The 16,330-nt window shown below is 45.0% G+C and overlaps 1 protein-coding gene across 2 annotated transcripts in view; it reads left to right on the forward strand.

The window, feature by feature from the left end:
- The window catches only part of LOC134945223 (multidrug resistance-associated protein 1-like), a 337,654-nt gene that overhangs the window by 132,036 nt on the left and 189,288 nt on the right, over positions 1-16,330 (forward strand). For both annotated transcript variants that reach the window (XM_063934380.1, XM_063934379.1), the window contains exons 9-10: positions 11,489-11,716; positions 13,339-13,516. In XM_063934380.1, coding sequence (XP_063790450.1) covers positions 11,489-11,716; positions 13,339-13,516 — 406 coding nt within the window. The remainder of the gene's footprint in view (positions 1-11,488; positions 11,717-13,338; positions 13,517-16,330) is intronic.

The raw sequence follows: 16,330 nt of genomic DNA on the forward strand, positions 1-16,330 counted from the left end.
ATGTTTTGTATATCCAAAGGGGACAGTGGGGCACTGGGTATAACTTATTTGGGAACAGCACAGGCTCCTCCTCCCCTATAACCCGCCAGGAGCCAAGGAAACCAGTTTTTAGTAGACTTCTGTTCATTTTACTTTCATTTTGGGTTTCGGCCTGTCAGAGGTGAACAACTGGGTCAGCATCACCTGCCACCTCATTGGGCGCTTGGGAGCAGCCATTGCCGGACTAGGGACAGGTAAGGACTAGTAGCAGCTAACGCCACCGGCAGGAGGGCAGAGTGTTGCCACTAGACCAAAAAGGGGACGGGCTGCTTACAGGGATGCCATCTATAAGCGGTATTTCCTTGAGGTTGGCCGGATTGGGGGGTGCAGCCTTTCCCTGTTGTCTCCACTCCCATCCTTTGACTGGTTGAGGTCCTGGGCTCCCCTCACACTCTAAGACCACGTATTCTTTTATTTCCACTTAGTTTTGTGTGTATTTGTGTTGTTTCAATTTTCAGTGAAACATTGTCTTCCAAGGGAACCTCAACAAAGGCTTCCCAGGAGAGGAGTGCACCTGTGCTGTGCTCCTATACTTACAATGCCTGTAAAGAACATTATTCCTGTTCTCAGCTTTTGTGATAGTTGCTCTGCGGAGGCACGTGATGACTCCCCTCTCTGAGGTGGTGCCACAACAGGAGCCTGCTTGGGCAGCCTCCCTGTCTCTTTCCATGTGGGAGCTGGCGTCCCAACTAGCAGCTTCCCAGACCTCTTTGTCTTTAGTGGTGACTGCCAGGGGACCTCAGCTGACCAACACTTAGCACCCTCTTGGGGACCAACAGCAACCACTCTGTTCAGGGTCTAGCTCTTTGTAGCACATACTGGGATCCTCAGCTAAGAGCAAGGCCACAAGAAAGAGGAGTTTTATGCCTCAGACAACTCCTGGGACCTAGAGGACAAGCTGTTCCAGACACCGGGGCCGGATGTAATGAAGTCTGAGTTGGCTAGAGGTGCTGGTTCCCAGCCGAACTGGAGACATTTTTTTGAAGCAGCAATCATGTACAAGGCAATACTATGCCTTATAAATGATTGCCGCTTTAAAGAAAACATCAGAGTTTGGCCGGCAACCCGCCCTTGGGCCAACTTGGACTTCATCACATCTGTCCCCAGATGTTGATTCCTCCTCAGCTTAGGAAGATCTCGTAGCTCAGGTTGATGTTGACACTTTAGCAAAGGCTAAAGGATGCATTGCCAGTTTCAGAAGCACCCTTCTTAAAGCAAAAAAAGGAGCCAACAGTTTTCTCTCTCTCTGCTCAGATGTAGGCCCTTTGGCAGAAAACTAGTCGCACCCTAACAAGAAACTCTTGGTGTCCAAGCGGATTTACTCCTTCTATCCCCTACCTCCTGTGGATCGGATAAAAATGGAAATCCCCCACCCGTAGATGCACGCATTGCATGGTTGGTGAAGTCAACCACAATTCTTATCACCAATTGCTAATTCTGGAGCTGCCTTAAGCACAGCTCTAGCTTTGGCCTGGGTAGCCAAAGCCTTAGGTAGCTAGGCTGGTTCCCTTTGTTGATCTGATCCCTTTTCCATAGTGTCTTCTATCAAAGAAGCTCATGCTTACTTGGGCAGAGGCACTATTGAGTCCGACATGCTCTCCTTTAAGGTCTCTTAAAGGAGAGCATGGCAACTAGGCAAGCACTATGGCGTCATACGTTTGCAGGCCGATAGTGAATTCTCCATCTGGGCACTCTGCTGGACTCCAGAGTTCAGAGAGTTTTCCTAGGAATAAGCTGGAATCCCTTCAGTCCATGATCAGTTTCTCAAACAGCATAGAGTCTCAATACACTTCTGTATGTGAGTTCTTGGCAATCTGGTCTCCACCTCCAACATGGTGAACTATGTACCATTGCATTCAAGTCTGCTGCTAATGGAACTTCTACAGAGGTGGAATCACTTTCTGCTACATCTCAAATCCCACACGATCGTTCTGTGTAGAGAGGTGAGCATCTCTTTCTTGTGGTGGCTCCAATATTCTTACCTCAACAAGGGTCAACCATTTCTAATCCTTTTAACCATAAATGCCACTTCTGCAGTTGGGGCGCCATCACTGAAAGTCACTCCTTTCTCCGACAGGGTCCACAGGTTATCCACAGGATAACATTGGGATATGAAGACGCGACAGCGGATTTGCACCAAACGGTCAAAGCTTTCGGCCTACCAGCATGCAATGGGCCTGTCCATATATCCCTGCCTCCTGGCTCAGGCAAATCAGTTTTTTGTTTGGTGCGGCAGGATCCGGACCATGGTCAATGGGCTGCTGGTTTTTAGAAGCCATAAGCTTTTTTTATTTTATTTTTATAGTCTTACTATTTTTTTTTTTCTGAGCGATCTTTCTAAAAATCGTCTTATACGTACCTTGGAAAGAGTCGCTCCAACAACTCCCTGCCAGGTCGCGACAACGCTTACCCATGTGTACAGTGGTGTTTCGGCGGGCATCCGTGTAGGATGTACTAGCAAGTCCATCAGACGTCACCAGGCTGTGGCCGAAGCACAGGGAGAATATAAGGCATCGGTTCCACTTAGTAGGGGAACACGGACACAGCCGCATTGTTTTGGGAGTAGACTACCGAACAGTCTCTGACGCGGCTGCCACCTTGGGTGCACCAGGGCTAGGCCTTAGGGATCAATAGGCTCCAGGGGTAGTATGAGGCCGTGATCCCTAGGGTCGAAGTCAGCAGTGGGGAGTAAGACGCTCCCTTTGTCTTCCCTCCTCCTGGTTCATGACCAGTTTCCTCCCCCGCCATGAACTGAGTTCCCGCTTCCGTCTGAGACGGTGTGTATGTAAAAGGACCTAGTCGCAGCATATGCGGCTGTGTGACTGGTGTGTCAGTGTTCACTTGGGCGTCTGTGTTCACTGTAGGTTCATGGGGCGAGTGTGTACACTATTAGCGTCTGGATACACTCAGCGTTTGCTAACGTATTGATCGATCCTGGAAGCGGGGTGAAGTCTCCCTGTATCCCACTCTCCTGAGCCAGGTGATACAGCACTGAGTCTCTATCTACCTTTGAGTACGAATAGTTGGATAAGTGCCTGATGCATATGAGTTTGAAAACTATTGCTGCTGTTTTCTTTCGCTGTGCGACTGAATACGGTTAAAACTTTTGGTAAGGTAATGCAGTAATATGTTCTCCTACATACTTGAAATGTATTTGTAGTTGATTATGTGCTCATATTGCTTATTATACTAATGTACAACCTGTGACTGATTGCTAGTGTGATTGCTGACTTTACTAGAATTGTGTCAGTTTTCTGTGTATTCCGATACTCAATGCTGGAGCAAAGCAGGATAGGGTCGGATTGTATGTAATTTCAACAAATTTTAAAGTGATTACGGTCACAAATTGTGTAGTTAACACTGTACAGGGGTGTGATTTATTTATCATGACTAAGAGCGGCAAGGGTGAGGAAAATACACTTTCCACAGCAGCACCAACACTCATTTCATGTTTGTCTTGCAAAGCTGGGTTAACTTCTCAGGATCTGGTTCAGAATGGATTATGTGCAAATAGTTTTATCTTTTACTGAAGCCTCTTAAATAATCTGAGGCAAGCACAGGTTCAAGTTGAACCCCTATGGGCTACTTTTGCACAGACATTATCCAGTATAGCTGAATGGATAATACCAGCTCCTATACCAGGGATAGGTTACCCTTTTAACCCTTACATGCAACATTCCACCTGGAGTTTATCACATCCAGCACAGGAATTTCAGCCTCTTAACAAAAGCAGGCTGACAGGCCGGTGGTAAGTAAATCACATAGACATGAAACAACATTTTCACAGTCTACACATGTTTCAGATGAGGACTCGTCGGAGGATGAGGACACATCGCACTCCGGGTCTGCATACAGAGACGAGGAGGAAGGCCTCAGCTCAGTGGACATACCTGAGCTAATTAGTGCTATGAAAGCCATTCTATCCTTAGAAAAGCCTTTGTTAAACACTAAGGCACAAGTGTTTAAATGTCCCAAAACAGTTAGGACTGAGTTTCCTGGGTCAGATCCGCTAACAGAAATTATGCAAGAGGCCTGGGTTACACCCAGTAAAAAGTTTAGAATTCCAAAGAAATGGAATTCCCATTATCCTCTTCCAGCTGGGGACTGTTTAAAAAGGGAGGTGGCTCCCAAAGTAGATACGCATGTCATTCGATTGGTGCGAAAATCTACATTACCTCTACCTTTAACATCATTAAATGATGTCACGGATAGGAAGATAGATGGTTTTCTAAAAAACATTTTCTCTTTGTCTGGGGCAATCATAAGACCAGGCATGGCTTCAGCCTTGATGGCAAAAGCAATGGCAGCCTGGGCTGATGCATTGGAGGATGATTTTTCAATGGCATCTAGAGAACAAAAATCCCATATTGCACATATGAAATAGGCGGCTATTTTTATAGAAGAAGCAGCTTTGGATATGGGTACAATTGCCTCTCAGGCATCAGCCTCAGCAGTAGCAGCTCGCAGTGTGGACTGGCTATGTACATGGAAAGCTGACTCAGAATCCAATAAGGTTCTGGAGTCTGCCTTTTACTGGAGATATTCTTTTTGGTAAATAACTAGATAGTATTTTGGAGTCAGAAGCAGATTCCAAGAAAGTTAAGTTTCCTTCCACACACAAATCCAAGCCTAGATTGCCAGCTTTTCTGCCCTTTTGGACTCAAGAAAAAGCAAAAGGAAAGGGTTATGGCAAACAGTCTCAATCTGACAAGTCTAGTAAAACTAAAAGCATTAGGCTACCACAGGACTGGCTTCCAAATCAGAAAATAAGCCATCAGCCTGATGGTGCGGGCCTCCACCTGGGAGAACCCAGGGTAGGAGGCCGACTTCTTCAGTTTGCACAGGTCTGGCAGCAGTCTTCCACAGATGCCTGGGTACAAGAAGCGGTATCTCACGGTTATGCAGTTGTGGCCATGGAGCCGGAAGATTTTATGGTATCCCTGGATATCCAGGATGCTTACCTACATGTTCCTATAGCACGATCCCATCAGCGCTATCTCAGGTTTGCTATCCTCCAGCATAATTTTCAGTTTCAGGCCCTACCATTTGGACTGGCCACAGCTCCCAGAGTATTCACCAAAATTATGGTGGTGATGGCATCTTATCTCCGTCAACAGGGGATAAGGATTTTTCCATACCTCGATGACTTATTAATCCTGGCAGAGTCTCAGAAATTGTTTTAGTGTCATCTGCAACAGACAATAGCTTGTTTACAGAGACACAGTTGGCTCATAAATTGGGCAAAGTCGTCCCTGGTTCCGTCAGAACGGATGACTCATTTGGGGGCTGTGTTGGATTCAGGTCTTCAGAGATTATTTCTACCACTGAACAAAATATCTAAGGTTCAGTCAAGGATTCAGGAGCTGCCACACAGTCAAAGGGTATCCATTCACGCCGCAGTGCATGTGATGGGGTTCATGGTGTCGACATTTGAAATGGTGGAGTATGCTCAGTTCCATTCAAGGCCTCTGCAGCGTCTGATCCTTTCCAAATGGAATGGTTTTCATCAGACAAAAAAAACGCAGACTATGGTCCTTCCATTGGAAGTAAGGAGGTCATTAGCCTGGTGGCCACAGACATCTCATCTGGACAAAGGGAGACCCTTTTAGATATCAGATTGGGAAATTCAGACAACGGATACCAGTATTCAGGGCTGGGGAGCGGTGTCTGGAAGGAGTGGCTTCCAGGGGTAGTGGACTGAGGAAGGAAGTTGCCTGTCAATAAATATATTGGAACTTTGGCCATATATATGGCACTTATTCAGGCAAAGGACATCCTTCAGGGCAAACAGTCCAAATCCACTCGGACAATGCAACGGCAGTAGCGTACCTCAACCATCAGGTTGGAACTCGCAGCCAGAATGCAATGAAGGAGGTAAGTCACACAATAAAGTGGGCAGAACTTAATCTTCCAGCGTTGTCCGCAGTATTTGTTCCGGGAGTTTTCTCAGTCGACACGCCATTCATGCAAACGAATGGGCTTTACACCCCGAGGTCTTCCAGACTCTAGTAGACATATGGGGGTTGCCAGAGATAGATCTCATGGCATCCCGTCAGAACAACAATGTTCCTGCATATGGGTCAAGAACAAAGGATCCCAAAGCAATATTTGTGGATGCCCTGTCAGTGATATCGGAATTTCGTCTGGCCTATGTATTTCCACCAATCGGCCTATTATCCAGGGTGATGCGAAAGGCAAAACGAGGAAGGGGCGCCATGATACGAATAGCTCCGGCATGGCCCAGAAGACATTGGTACACAGATCTGCAGACGATGTCGATGTATGCTCCATTCCTATTCCCTCAACGTCCAGATGTACTGTCTAAGGATCTTTGCTATCACAAGCACCTGGATCGACTATCTTTGACGGCGTGGCTCTTGAGACTTCCATCCTGAAAGCAAGAGGATTCTCACAACAGGTAATACAAACTATGCTCAGAGCAAGGAATCCTTCTTCAGCTCGCATTTATCACCGAATATGGCAAGCCTATATTCAGTGGTGTAGTGACTGTAAATTTGACCCTAGGTCTTTCAGAGTTTCCAGAGTCTTAGCATTCCTTCAGGCAGCAATGGACTAAGGTTTACGGGTAGCTTCCTTGAGAGTACAAGAGTCATCATTGACTGTATGGTTCCAAAAGAAAATTGCTAACCTACAGGATGTGCACATTTTTTTCCAGGGAATGCTGCACATTCAACCTCTTTTTGTTCCTCCTACAGTGCCTTGGGACTTAAGTTTAGTCCTAAAAGCCCTTCAAGTTTCCCCACTTAAACGAGTGGATCTTAAATGTTTGACAGCTAAAGTTCTCTTTCTTCTTGCTATTGTTTCAGCTAGAAGAGTTTCAGATTTAGGGGCATTGTTATGTCGCCCTCCTTTTCTGATGTCTTTTTATCCAGATACAGCGGTTCTCAGAACCAAATCTGGGTATCTTCCTAAGGTGGTGTCTAAATTCCACCTTAACGAAGAAATGGTAGTCCCGGCCTTCCAGGGGCCAGACCTTTCTGTGGGAGATGCATCGTTGGACGTAATCCGTGCCTTAAGGATCTACGTGGATCATACCAGTGCCATCAGAAAGACACACTCTCTTCGTTCTCTACAGATTTCACAAGATAGGATGGCCTGCAGATAAGCAGACACTGGCGAGTTGGCTTCGGATGACAATTTCAGGAATATACTCTCAAGGTGATCTCCCTGTTTCGGCTAATGTCTTTGCTCACTCTACTCGTAAGGTAGGTCCGTCATGGGCAGCACAACAAGGTGCTTCAGCAGAACAGATATGTAAGGCAACCACATGGTCTTCCATTCACACATTCATTAGACATTATGCCTTTGATACCTTTGCCTCTCAGGATGCTGAATTCAGGCGAAGGATTCTCCTGTCCAATCAGGAGCGTCCCCACCACTAAATTGTTTTGGAACATCCCATTGTTATTCTGTGGATAACCTATGGACCCTGCCGGAGATCCACAGGAATCCCACCCTGACGCACCTGATTTTAGGATCCTTTTCACTCACTAACCTCTTCCTTCTTGTACAGAAGGGTGTGCATGTGTGTTCCTCTCACCTAATTATGGCTCTCTATGATGCTCCTGCCTTGTGCTTTGGAAAAACAACTGATTTGTCTGAGCCAGGAGGCGGGGATATATGGACAGGCCCGTTGCATGCTGGGAGGCCGAAAGCTTTGACCGTTTCATGCAAATCTGGTGTCTCGTCATCATATCCCAATGTTATCTTGTGGACTTAAGAGAAATAGCGTTATCAACGATAAGTTTTACCATAACGATTATTTTAAGGCCGATGGTCAGTTTGGGAGACATGCCTCCCAATAAATATCCTGGGGCTTTGAGCTGTCTAACGCACACTTGCTCAGCCACAGCTCATTCTTTAGCATAAAGCTGTAAAAATTCAATCGGGCAACATGATTGTGGTCGCATACATAGTAACATACATAGTAACATAGTCGGTGAGGTTGAAAAAAGACTAGTAGTCCATCGAGTTCAACCTGAATTATATTGTATTCCCTATTCTATTCAGGTTAAAGGCTATATCCTCGTATATCTTTTTCCATTCAAAATTTATCTAACTCATTTTTAAACGCATTGACTGAGTCATTACAACCTTCTCTGGCAGTGAATTCCATATTCGTATTACCCTTACAGTGAAGAATCCCTTCCTGCGCTGAGTACAAAATTTCCTCTCTTCAAGCCTTCAAACATCAAACCTTCTTTCAGGGTGTTCTCCACATTCAGACCACCCTTCTTCCCCCTGACCACCTTTAGGACCTGACCTTGGATTTGAGGGCTCAACAGGAATCTCCCTTTGAGCTGTCAGGGGTCATTTCACAATCTGTGTGGGAGCCTTCTGGGCGTCTCACCATGGTGCCTCTGCCGGAGCAGCTCTGTAAGGCAGCCATGTGGTCCTTGCTCATGCTTTCCTCAAATTGTACAGCTTTGACACCTTTTCCTCTGTCGGAGCTGCTCTTGGGCTTTGATTCCTTAGTGCAGGACAGGAGCGCTCCCTCCCATAAAGGGCCAGCTTTGGGATGTCCCACAGTACCAGTGTCCTCCTTTGGATGAAAGAAAAAAGGAGATATTTGTCTTACCTGTAAAATACATTTTTGTGAATCCATGGGCCCAAAAACTAGGCCCAACCCTCACATCCCTGGCTGACTGAGGGTTTCATAGTTCCGACACTCAGTGCCACAGCAGTTTAGTGTGCGTGTGTGTGCTGGTCTTCTCCTCTCCTCCATTCCTCTTCCTTGGGCTTGTTAACTAACTGGTTTCCTGTACTACAGAAGATGTAATGGGGAGGAGGAGCCTGTGCTGCTCGAAAAGAAGTTCACTCATTGATGTCCAGAATCCTGCAGCTCCATTATACCCATAGTCACACTGTCCCCCATGGATTTAGAAAAAAAGATTTAACAGATAAGACAAAAGTATCCTTTTCCATGGAAAATCATGTTCTTTCCGCTTCATTCCACACCAGTTGCAGGATTCTGAAAGTTCTGATATTTTACTAAGTTAGCAGATGAATTTAAAGTAAAGATGTTTAGTAAGGCAAAACCAACCAGGTTTTTGTTTTACTAAACATTGCCACTTTAAATGTATCACTGAAACACCTGCACTTTCAGCATCCTGCACCAGATGAGTCCTCATACACTAAGGGAGTAATTCAGACCTGATCGCTTGGCTGCGTTTTCGCACAGCCTGCGATCAGGTCTGAACTGCGCGTGCGTATGCACCGCAATGCGCAGGCGCGTCAGTCTGCAGTGACGGAGAGAGCCTGGCAGTGATGGGATGGTGCGAAAACTCCCATCGCATCGGCGAGCGCAAGGCGATTGACAGGAAGAAGGCGTTTGTGGGTGCAGCTGACAGTTTTCTGGGAGTGTCTAGAAAAACGCAGGAGTTCCCAAGCGTTTGCAGGGCGGGTGTCTGACATCAATTCTGGTCCCGGACAGGCTGAAGTAATCGCATCGGCTGAGTAAGTCCTGGATTACTAAGAGACTGCACAAAATCAGTTTGTACAGCTCTGCTACACATGCGTTCGCATACTTGCACAGCTAAAATACACTCCCGTATGAGTGGCGACTATGCGAACATAGGACTTCAAAAAAGACCCTAGCGAGCGATCAGGTCTGAATTTCCTCCTAAGCCTCAATACACTGTGCTGCACAAGACACCTTGTGTGAGCTGTGCTGAGCTGCGTTGCATTGCGTCATCTTGAACAGGTAAGTCAGAATTTGAAGCAAGAAAATCGCATCACAAGACTGCACTGATTCATTTGATGTTCAACACTTTGTATATCTGAGTGCAACTGAGTCTGAATCTGTATATGAAGCACAGTGGAACTTGGAGTGAATAAAAACCACAGCAGCTTCATAGTAGCACTTCGTATAATGGGGGTAATTCAGACCTGATCGCTCGCTAGGTTTTTTTTGCACTGCTGCGAGCAGATAGTCGCCGCTTATAGGGAAGTGTATTTTAGCTGTGCAAGTGTGTGATCGCATGTGCAGCCGAGCAAATACAAATAAGTCACTTCAGCCTGTCCGGGCCCGGAATTGATGTCAGACACCCGCCCTGCAAACGCTTGGACATGCCTGCGTTTTTCCAAACACTCACAGAAAACGGTCAGTTGCCTCCCACAAACGCTTTCTTCCTGTCAATCTTCTTGCGATCGCTTGTGCAAATGGATTCTTCGTAAAACCCATCGCACAGCAACGATCCACTTTGTACCTGTGCGACGCGCCTGCGCATTGCGGTGCATACGCTTGTGCAGTTCTGACCTGATCGTAGCGCTGCAAAAAACGCTAGCGAGCGATCAGGTCTGAATTACCCTCAATGATTCACACTCAATAGCACACAGCAAGTGTTGCATATCAAATGAATCAGTGCGTTTTTTTTGCATCGCATTGTGTCTTAGGCGCACATTCATGCAAAAAGATGCAAAAAAGACACTTGGCGCCAGTAAGAAACTATTGGCGCTATTCAGCGGTGCAAGTGGGCGGGTGGGTATGGCGTACCCTTAAGAATTTTGCCGTGGGTACACTCCGACGGGCCGCCGCTCCCTCCCTCTGCTGCTACTTACCGCCACTGCTGCTTGAGGGGAGGAGAGCGCAGCGTGTGTATCTGGCACTGGGGGCATATCTGGCACTGCAGGGACATGTGTATCTGGCACTGGGGGCATATCTGGCACTTGGGGGACATATGTATCTGGCACTGAGGGGACATGTGTATCTGGCACTGGGGGCCATATCTGACACTGGGGGGACATGTGTATCTGGCACTGGGGAGACGTGTATCTGGCACTGGGGGCATTTCTGTATCTGGCACTGTGCGGGCATTTCTGTATCTGGCACTGGGGTGCAATGTATTTCTGACACAGTAGGGGCATTTATGTATCTGGCACTGTGAGGCAGTGTATATCTGGCACTCTGGGGGCATTTGTGTATGGCACTCTGGGGGCATTTGTGTATCTGGCACTGTGGGGCAATGTATATCTGGCACTGTGGGGCAATGTATATCTGGCACTGTGGGGCAATGTATATCTGGCACTGTGGGGCAACGTGTATCTGGCACTATTGGGGTCATATGTTTATCTGCCCCTCCCCCCCATATGTGTATCACGCCCCCATTTTCCTTGACCTCGCCCCATGTGGCATTTGGCCACACCCATTTTTGATGCGTGCGCACACAGTACCTGACATTTTTTCTAATTGCACCACTGGCGCTATTACATCTGAACATTTGGCTCCAGGGTTAGTTCTATTATATATGGATCTATTATCTGTGTCATGTGATGGGGATTTGAAGTGATGCTAAGTGGCAGAAGCAAACTATAGATTAATTTTGAGTGTTAATCTGCCATAATGATAAACAGAACATATATTTTGTATTGAAATATTTGAAGTCTCAGTGCAATTTATACAGCATATGTGTGCTTTTTAATGTGGCAGGTTAGAGGTACACACAACGTTCTCTAATCCAAAAATCAAGAGGGATTCTCAGATTTACCAAGAAGATCAGGATGAGACTGAAGTTCTCCTGAAAAGTCCAAGCATGCAGATGGATAATAAATCACTACTGAAGATCATCTTTAGAGCGTTTGGCCTCTTATACCTGCTCAGTGCCCTGTTAATGGCTCTGTACACTGCATTCCTTTTCATAAGCCCTGAGCTACTGAGGTAAAATATATCTATGCATAATTGTGTGCATCATTGGTTTTTTTCTGGTTTCTTCAGATTTATGCCATATTCCTATGTGTAGCGTTTCATACCCACAGTGCATTTGTTATGATTTGCAGAAGTGAACTTTTGTAAGTGGGTATAACATTTGCAAATGCTACTTTTATAAGCACATAGTTTAAGGACTGAAAGCATTTGACAATGTTCAGACTGAAAAGGTTCAAAAGGATTTACAGCATTCCAAAACTGTTACATAACTTCAGATGGCTTTTAAGAACAAATAGTCCAATACTTGTCATAACATCTATGAATGTTGTATCAATATAAACATCTTTTGCATTTTACCCTACAATGAGATGTACCAGAGATAAAAGGAAACCATGTGAGATGAAAATCAAGTCTGCTTTGTAAGTTAAAGGCCAGCTTTCAGTGGAATTATAGCATAAACACATTTGTTTTTATATATTACCTGTGTTCCAACATTCCACCCACTCTAATGTTTCCCTATGTCTACCAGAGTCCGCGAACGTTCTCGCTCCCTTCAGAAGTCAGCATTCCATATAGGCAGCTTTCCATATAGGCAGCGAGGTGTTGATCGGTAGAAATGTAGATGTAATATATGTGGCTAATGCTTAACTTATGGAACCCCAACATTTAATTTGGTCTTTTACGTGCTGTAATTTTACAATAAGCAAGCTTGGCAGTGCTGATAGTTTACACAATTGAATAATGCTTGGATAGAATAAAATGCAATTTAATCTAATTAGTTAAATACATACATTGATGTCTTAATTTTGCTATATGCATTTAAACACCTGCACAATGAAACTACAATATATAATCCTGCCCAACCATCCATATGCAGTGAACGTGTCCGTTCCTATATTGACCCCTTATGGGGTTGGGAACGGGTGACCGGCGATCGGGATCCCGGCGGCAAGCATACCGATGCTGGGATCCTGGCAGCCAGAATGCCGGCAGGGGGGTGAGCGCAATGAAGCCCCTTGCGGGCTCGGTGGCTCGCTGCACTTGCTTCAGGTTCTATTCCCACTGTATGGTTGTCGTGGACTCTGACGAGTGGGAAAAGTCCTGGGCCCCTTGCTGGAATTCTGGTGGCTGGAATCCCAGCGTTGATATGCTGACTGCCAGGATCCCGACCGCCGGGATCATAACTACATCCCCTTCTGTATGGATCCTGAACAAACTCCTTGGTACACACTGTCCCTTTATATTATAGTTACCGATTCACCCCTTGAGGGATGTTCTCCGAAATCAAATCCATGGTAAAGCAATGGTGGAGTTCTCATGCAATGTGGTGAGGGTGCTTGGTCCAGTTTTTATTGACCATAAGTTGTACAGCTTCCCAGGTTGTAATCAGACACTTAAGCGAAGCAGGGGTTGGTCCGGACTCGTCACAGTTGGTGAAGAGGGGAATGATGAAGATGCTTCTGATGCGTTTCGCTGTATTGGGGATACAGCTTTATCAAAGCCGTAATACTTAGGGCCTAATATTTATATTCTCTCCTTAATGTCTATGATTCTTCACTGTAATATTTCCAGCTTATTGATTTAAAATAAAGATTTACATTTAGTGGTTTCACAGTAATTGTATTGATTATCAGGCTACTCTTGGACCGCTTGAAGGACCCTACAGCCCCTACTTGGCAAAGTCTTGCAGTTGCTGTACTTCTGTTCATTTGTCCTTGTGGTCAGTCCCTTTTCCTTCAACAACATGACTATATTTGCTATGTCATTGGAATGAGGCTTAGATCTGCAATAGTCGGCAGCGTCTATAAGAAGGTGCAGTATATATTTCAGTGTTTTTTTACATATATAAAAGTAGAATATTTGGAATGGTGTCACTGACTGCTGGCAAAGCAGTTAGAATATTTTGTATACTTTATATTCTCTTTAGAACCATTATGCAAACATTATACTAATATTTTTCATATGAATATTGTGACACCTGCTGGTTTTGTTAGATGTTTAATACACAAACACTTCTTTCTCAGCCAATTGGATACAGTGACGTGAGGGTTGGAAAGCAAATGGCACAGTTATGTGGATACAGTTATGTCCTCTTGCATCTTTGGCACACCACAATGGAATCCACGTTATGCAATATACAGTTTAACTGCTGGTTGGCGAATGCTTCACTGCCGAAAACTAGAGTACTGAAAACAATATTGTGTCAGTGTACATTGATTCCTGATAAGCCGGCCAATCACATTCAGGCAGTGTAAAGAGTCACCGGGCTCTGCACCTCCTCTCAAGCTTCATTTCTACAGTATGCTACTGTACTGTATGCCACCATGCTGCATTGGACTCTAAATTGCTATTGACCTTGTAATGTACCTTACTGTTGCAATGATGCAAACTGGCACACATACTGTAACTTTGATTGTTAAAAGACGCATTGATATTGTATTCAACCCTTTACTGGGCCGTCGCTTGGCAACGGCCGGGACCCACCTCTTCCACGAGCCGCGCTGTGGCTGATAACAGTACCCCTTCCTTGAAGAGGGGTTAAGATATTTCTTTAAGAATCCTTTTTTTAGTTCAGGAGCATGGAGGAACTTCCCAGGCACCCAAGCTCTCTCCTCAGGACCGTAACCTTTCCTATGAACTAAATAATGTACTTGACCCCGCATAAACTTGGAGTCCAGGATTCTTTCAACAACAAACTCTTGATGCCCCCGAATCATGACTGGAGAAGGTTTCCTGAAACCTCTTACTTTAAATTTCTTAGAAACAAATGCTGGTTTAAATAGAGAACAATGGAGGGTATTGTTACAGCCGGGACCTGCCTCCTCCACGAGCCGTGCTTCGGCTGATAACAGTAAAGAATCCTGTTGTAAAGACGCTCCGGAAGTTTTTCAGAAAGAGAGATCATTTCAGGTTCAATATTCTGAAAATACCCGGCTCCAATTTGTGTTGCCCCGCACTCTCCCCCTCCGTTGCTCCCTATGTTAGGCCACCCAGCTTCATTACACTGTAAGCCGCTATTGATGACATTGCATTGTACAGGCGCATGCTTAACATGACAGGATCCGTCAACCAATCAACAAGCGGCGCTACAGAAGCTTCATTGGCTATTTGACGCATGCACTGTGCAGTTTAGGAAAGTGACAGTGGACAGAAAGTTGTATTAGATTCCGGCTTTTCCAGCACCTCAATACGTTACAATGTTATGTTACCTCAAGCGACTTAATACGGTGGTGGGGGTAGATATTGCGCTGTACAAGATCTTTGAGCAAGCCTAAAGGAAGAGTATAGGGGTCCCCTAAATGACTCCTGAAAAAACTGAGCAAATGAAAATGTTTACTCTTCCTTTTTTGGGCGCTGGATCGTAAACTACCTATTGCTAGGTGTAAATAGTGATGATGCTTGTAGATCAGATAAAATATCACATTTAATAAAAAGAAGACATACTGTATGAAACAACATATAAATTGAGCACGAAGATAAAATCATTAGGTGAATCACATAGATGGCAGGGGGATAATCATACCGATGGTAAAGGTGGGAGCCGCATGTGTAGAATAAAGCAGAGTACCCCGGGAAATACCCTGCTGATGGCTCCTTTGATTTAATTCCCGCTAACCGTCCATGTGATCCTCAACGTCCAGTAAATTCATCCAGTGGTAAAAAGGCACAGTGGAGCAAAGCCAACGTGTTTCGGGACTCGAGGCTACAGAATGGTTCCCAGAACAGACGCCAGTTCTCCGTCCGGAGCATGCTACACACTCGACTTCCGCCCTGTGCATTCAGGGTGTCAACCGACCTAAAAACGGTCGGTTGACACCCAGAAACGCCCACTTCATGTTAATCTTCCTGCATTGTGCCGTGCGACTGAAAGCTTCGCTAGAACCTGTACAAAACCACAAAGGACTTTGTACCCGTTAGTCGCGCGTGCACATTGCGGTGCATAAGCATGCGCAGATAAGCCATTTTTTCCACTGATCGCTGCGCTGCGAACAACAGCAGCTAGCGATCAACTCGGAATGACCCCCATGTTTTTGCCCAACTGCTAACAAATTTGCCGCTGTGATCAACTCTGAATTACTCCCTTAGAACGTCAGGCAGCGGCATGGCAAGATGGGACTAGCAAGGCACGCTTCTTGGCATGTGGAGCAAAGATGTATCAGGACACATCTTTAGATACACTTAGGCTCTATGAATCAAACTTACCTAGAATTTGGTTATTTGTTTAAACTTAGGTTTGATGAAAACAACTGCTATTTAGTATGTACAACAGTGTTTTTTAGTGGTTTTACCCTAAATATTTTGTTGTTAATTTTTGCTATTGTTTGAATTTTTATTTTGTTGAAAATATTTTATGCTTTGATAGTTTTAACTTAATTTTATTTGAAATAATAACATTTATCAGTTTAAATCAAAATATAGCAACATAAAAAAAGACAAAATAAACCAATACACAACTGAAGTGTGTCCAGCCAGGATGCTTGTATTGCCATACAGCAATGCAATCATCCTCCATATAAATCAATAAATAGTCCTCGAGAACTCACAAGAGTGACTGTAAAATACTGAATATTAAAAATTCTCCATTCAATTTTTAATTACACTATTAATGTAAAATCTGTAAATTAT

This window comes from Pseudophryne corroboree, chromosome 7 (assembly GCF_028390025.1).
Source record: "Pseudophryne corroboree isolate aPseCor3 chromosome 7, aPseCor3.hap2, whole genome shotgun sequence".
NCBI lineage: Eukaryota > Metazoa > Chordata > Amphibia > Anura > Myobatrachidae > Pseudophryne > Pseudophryne corroboree.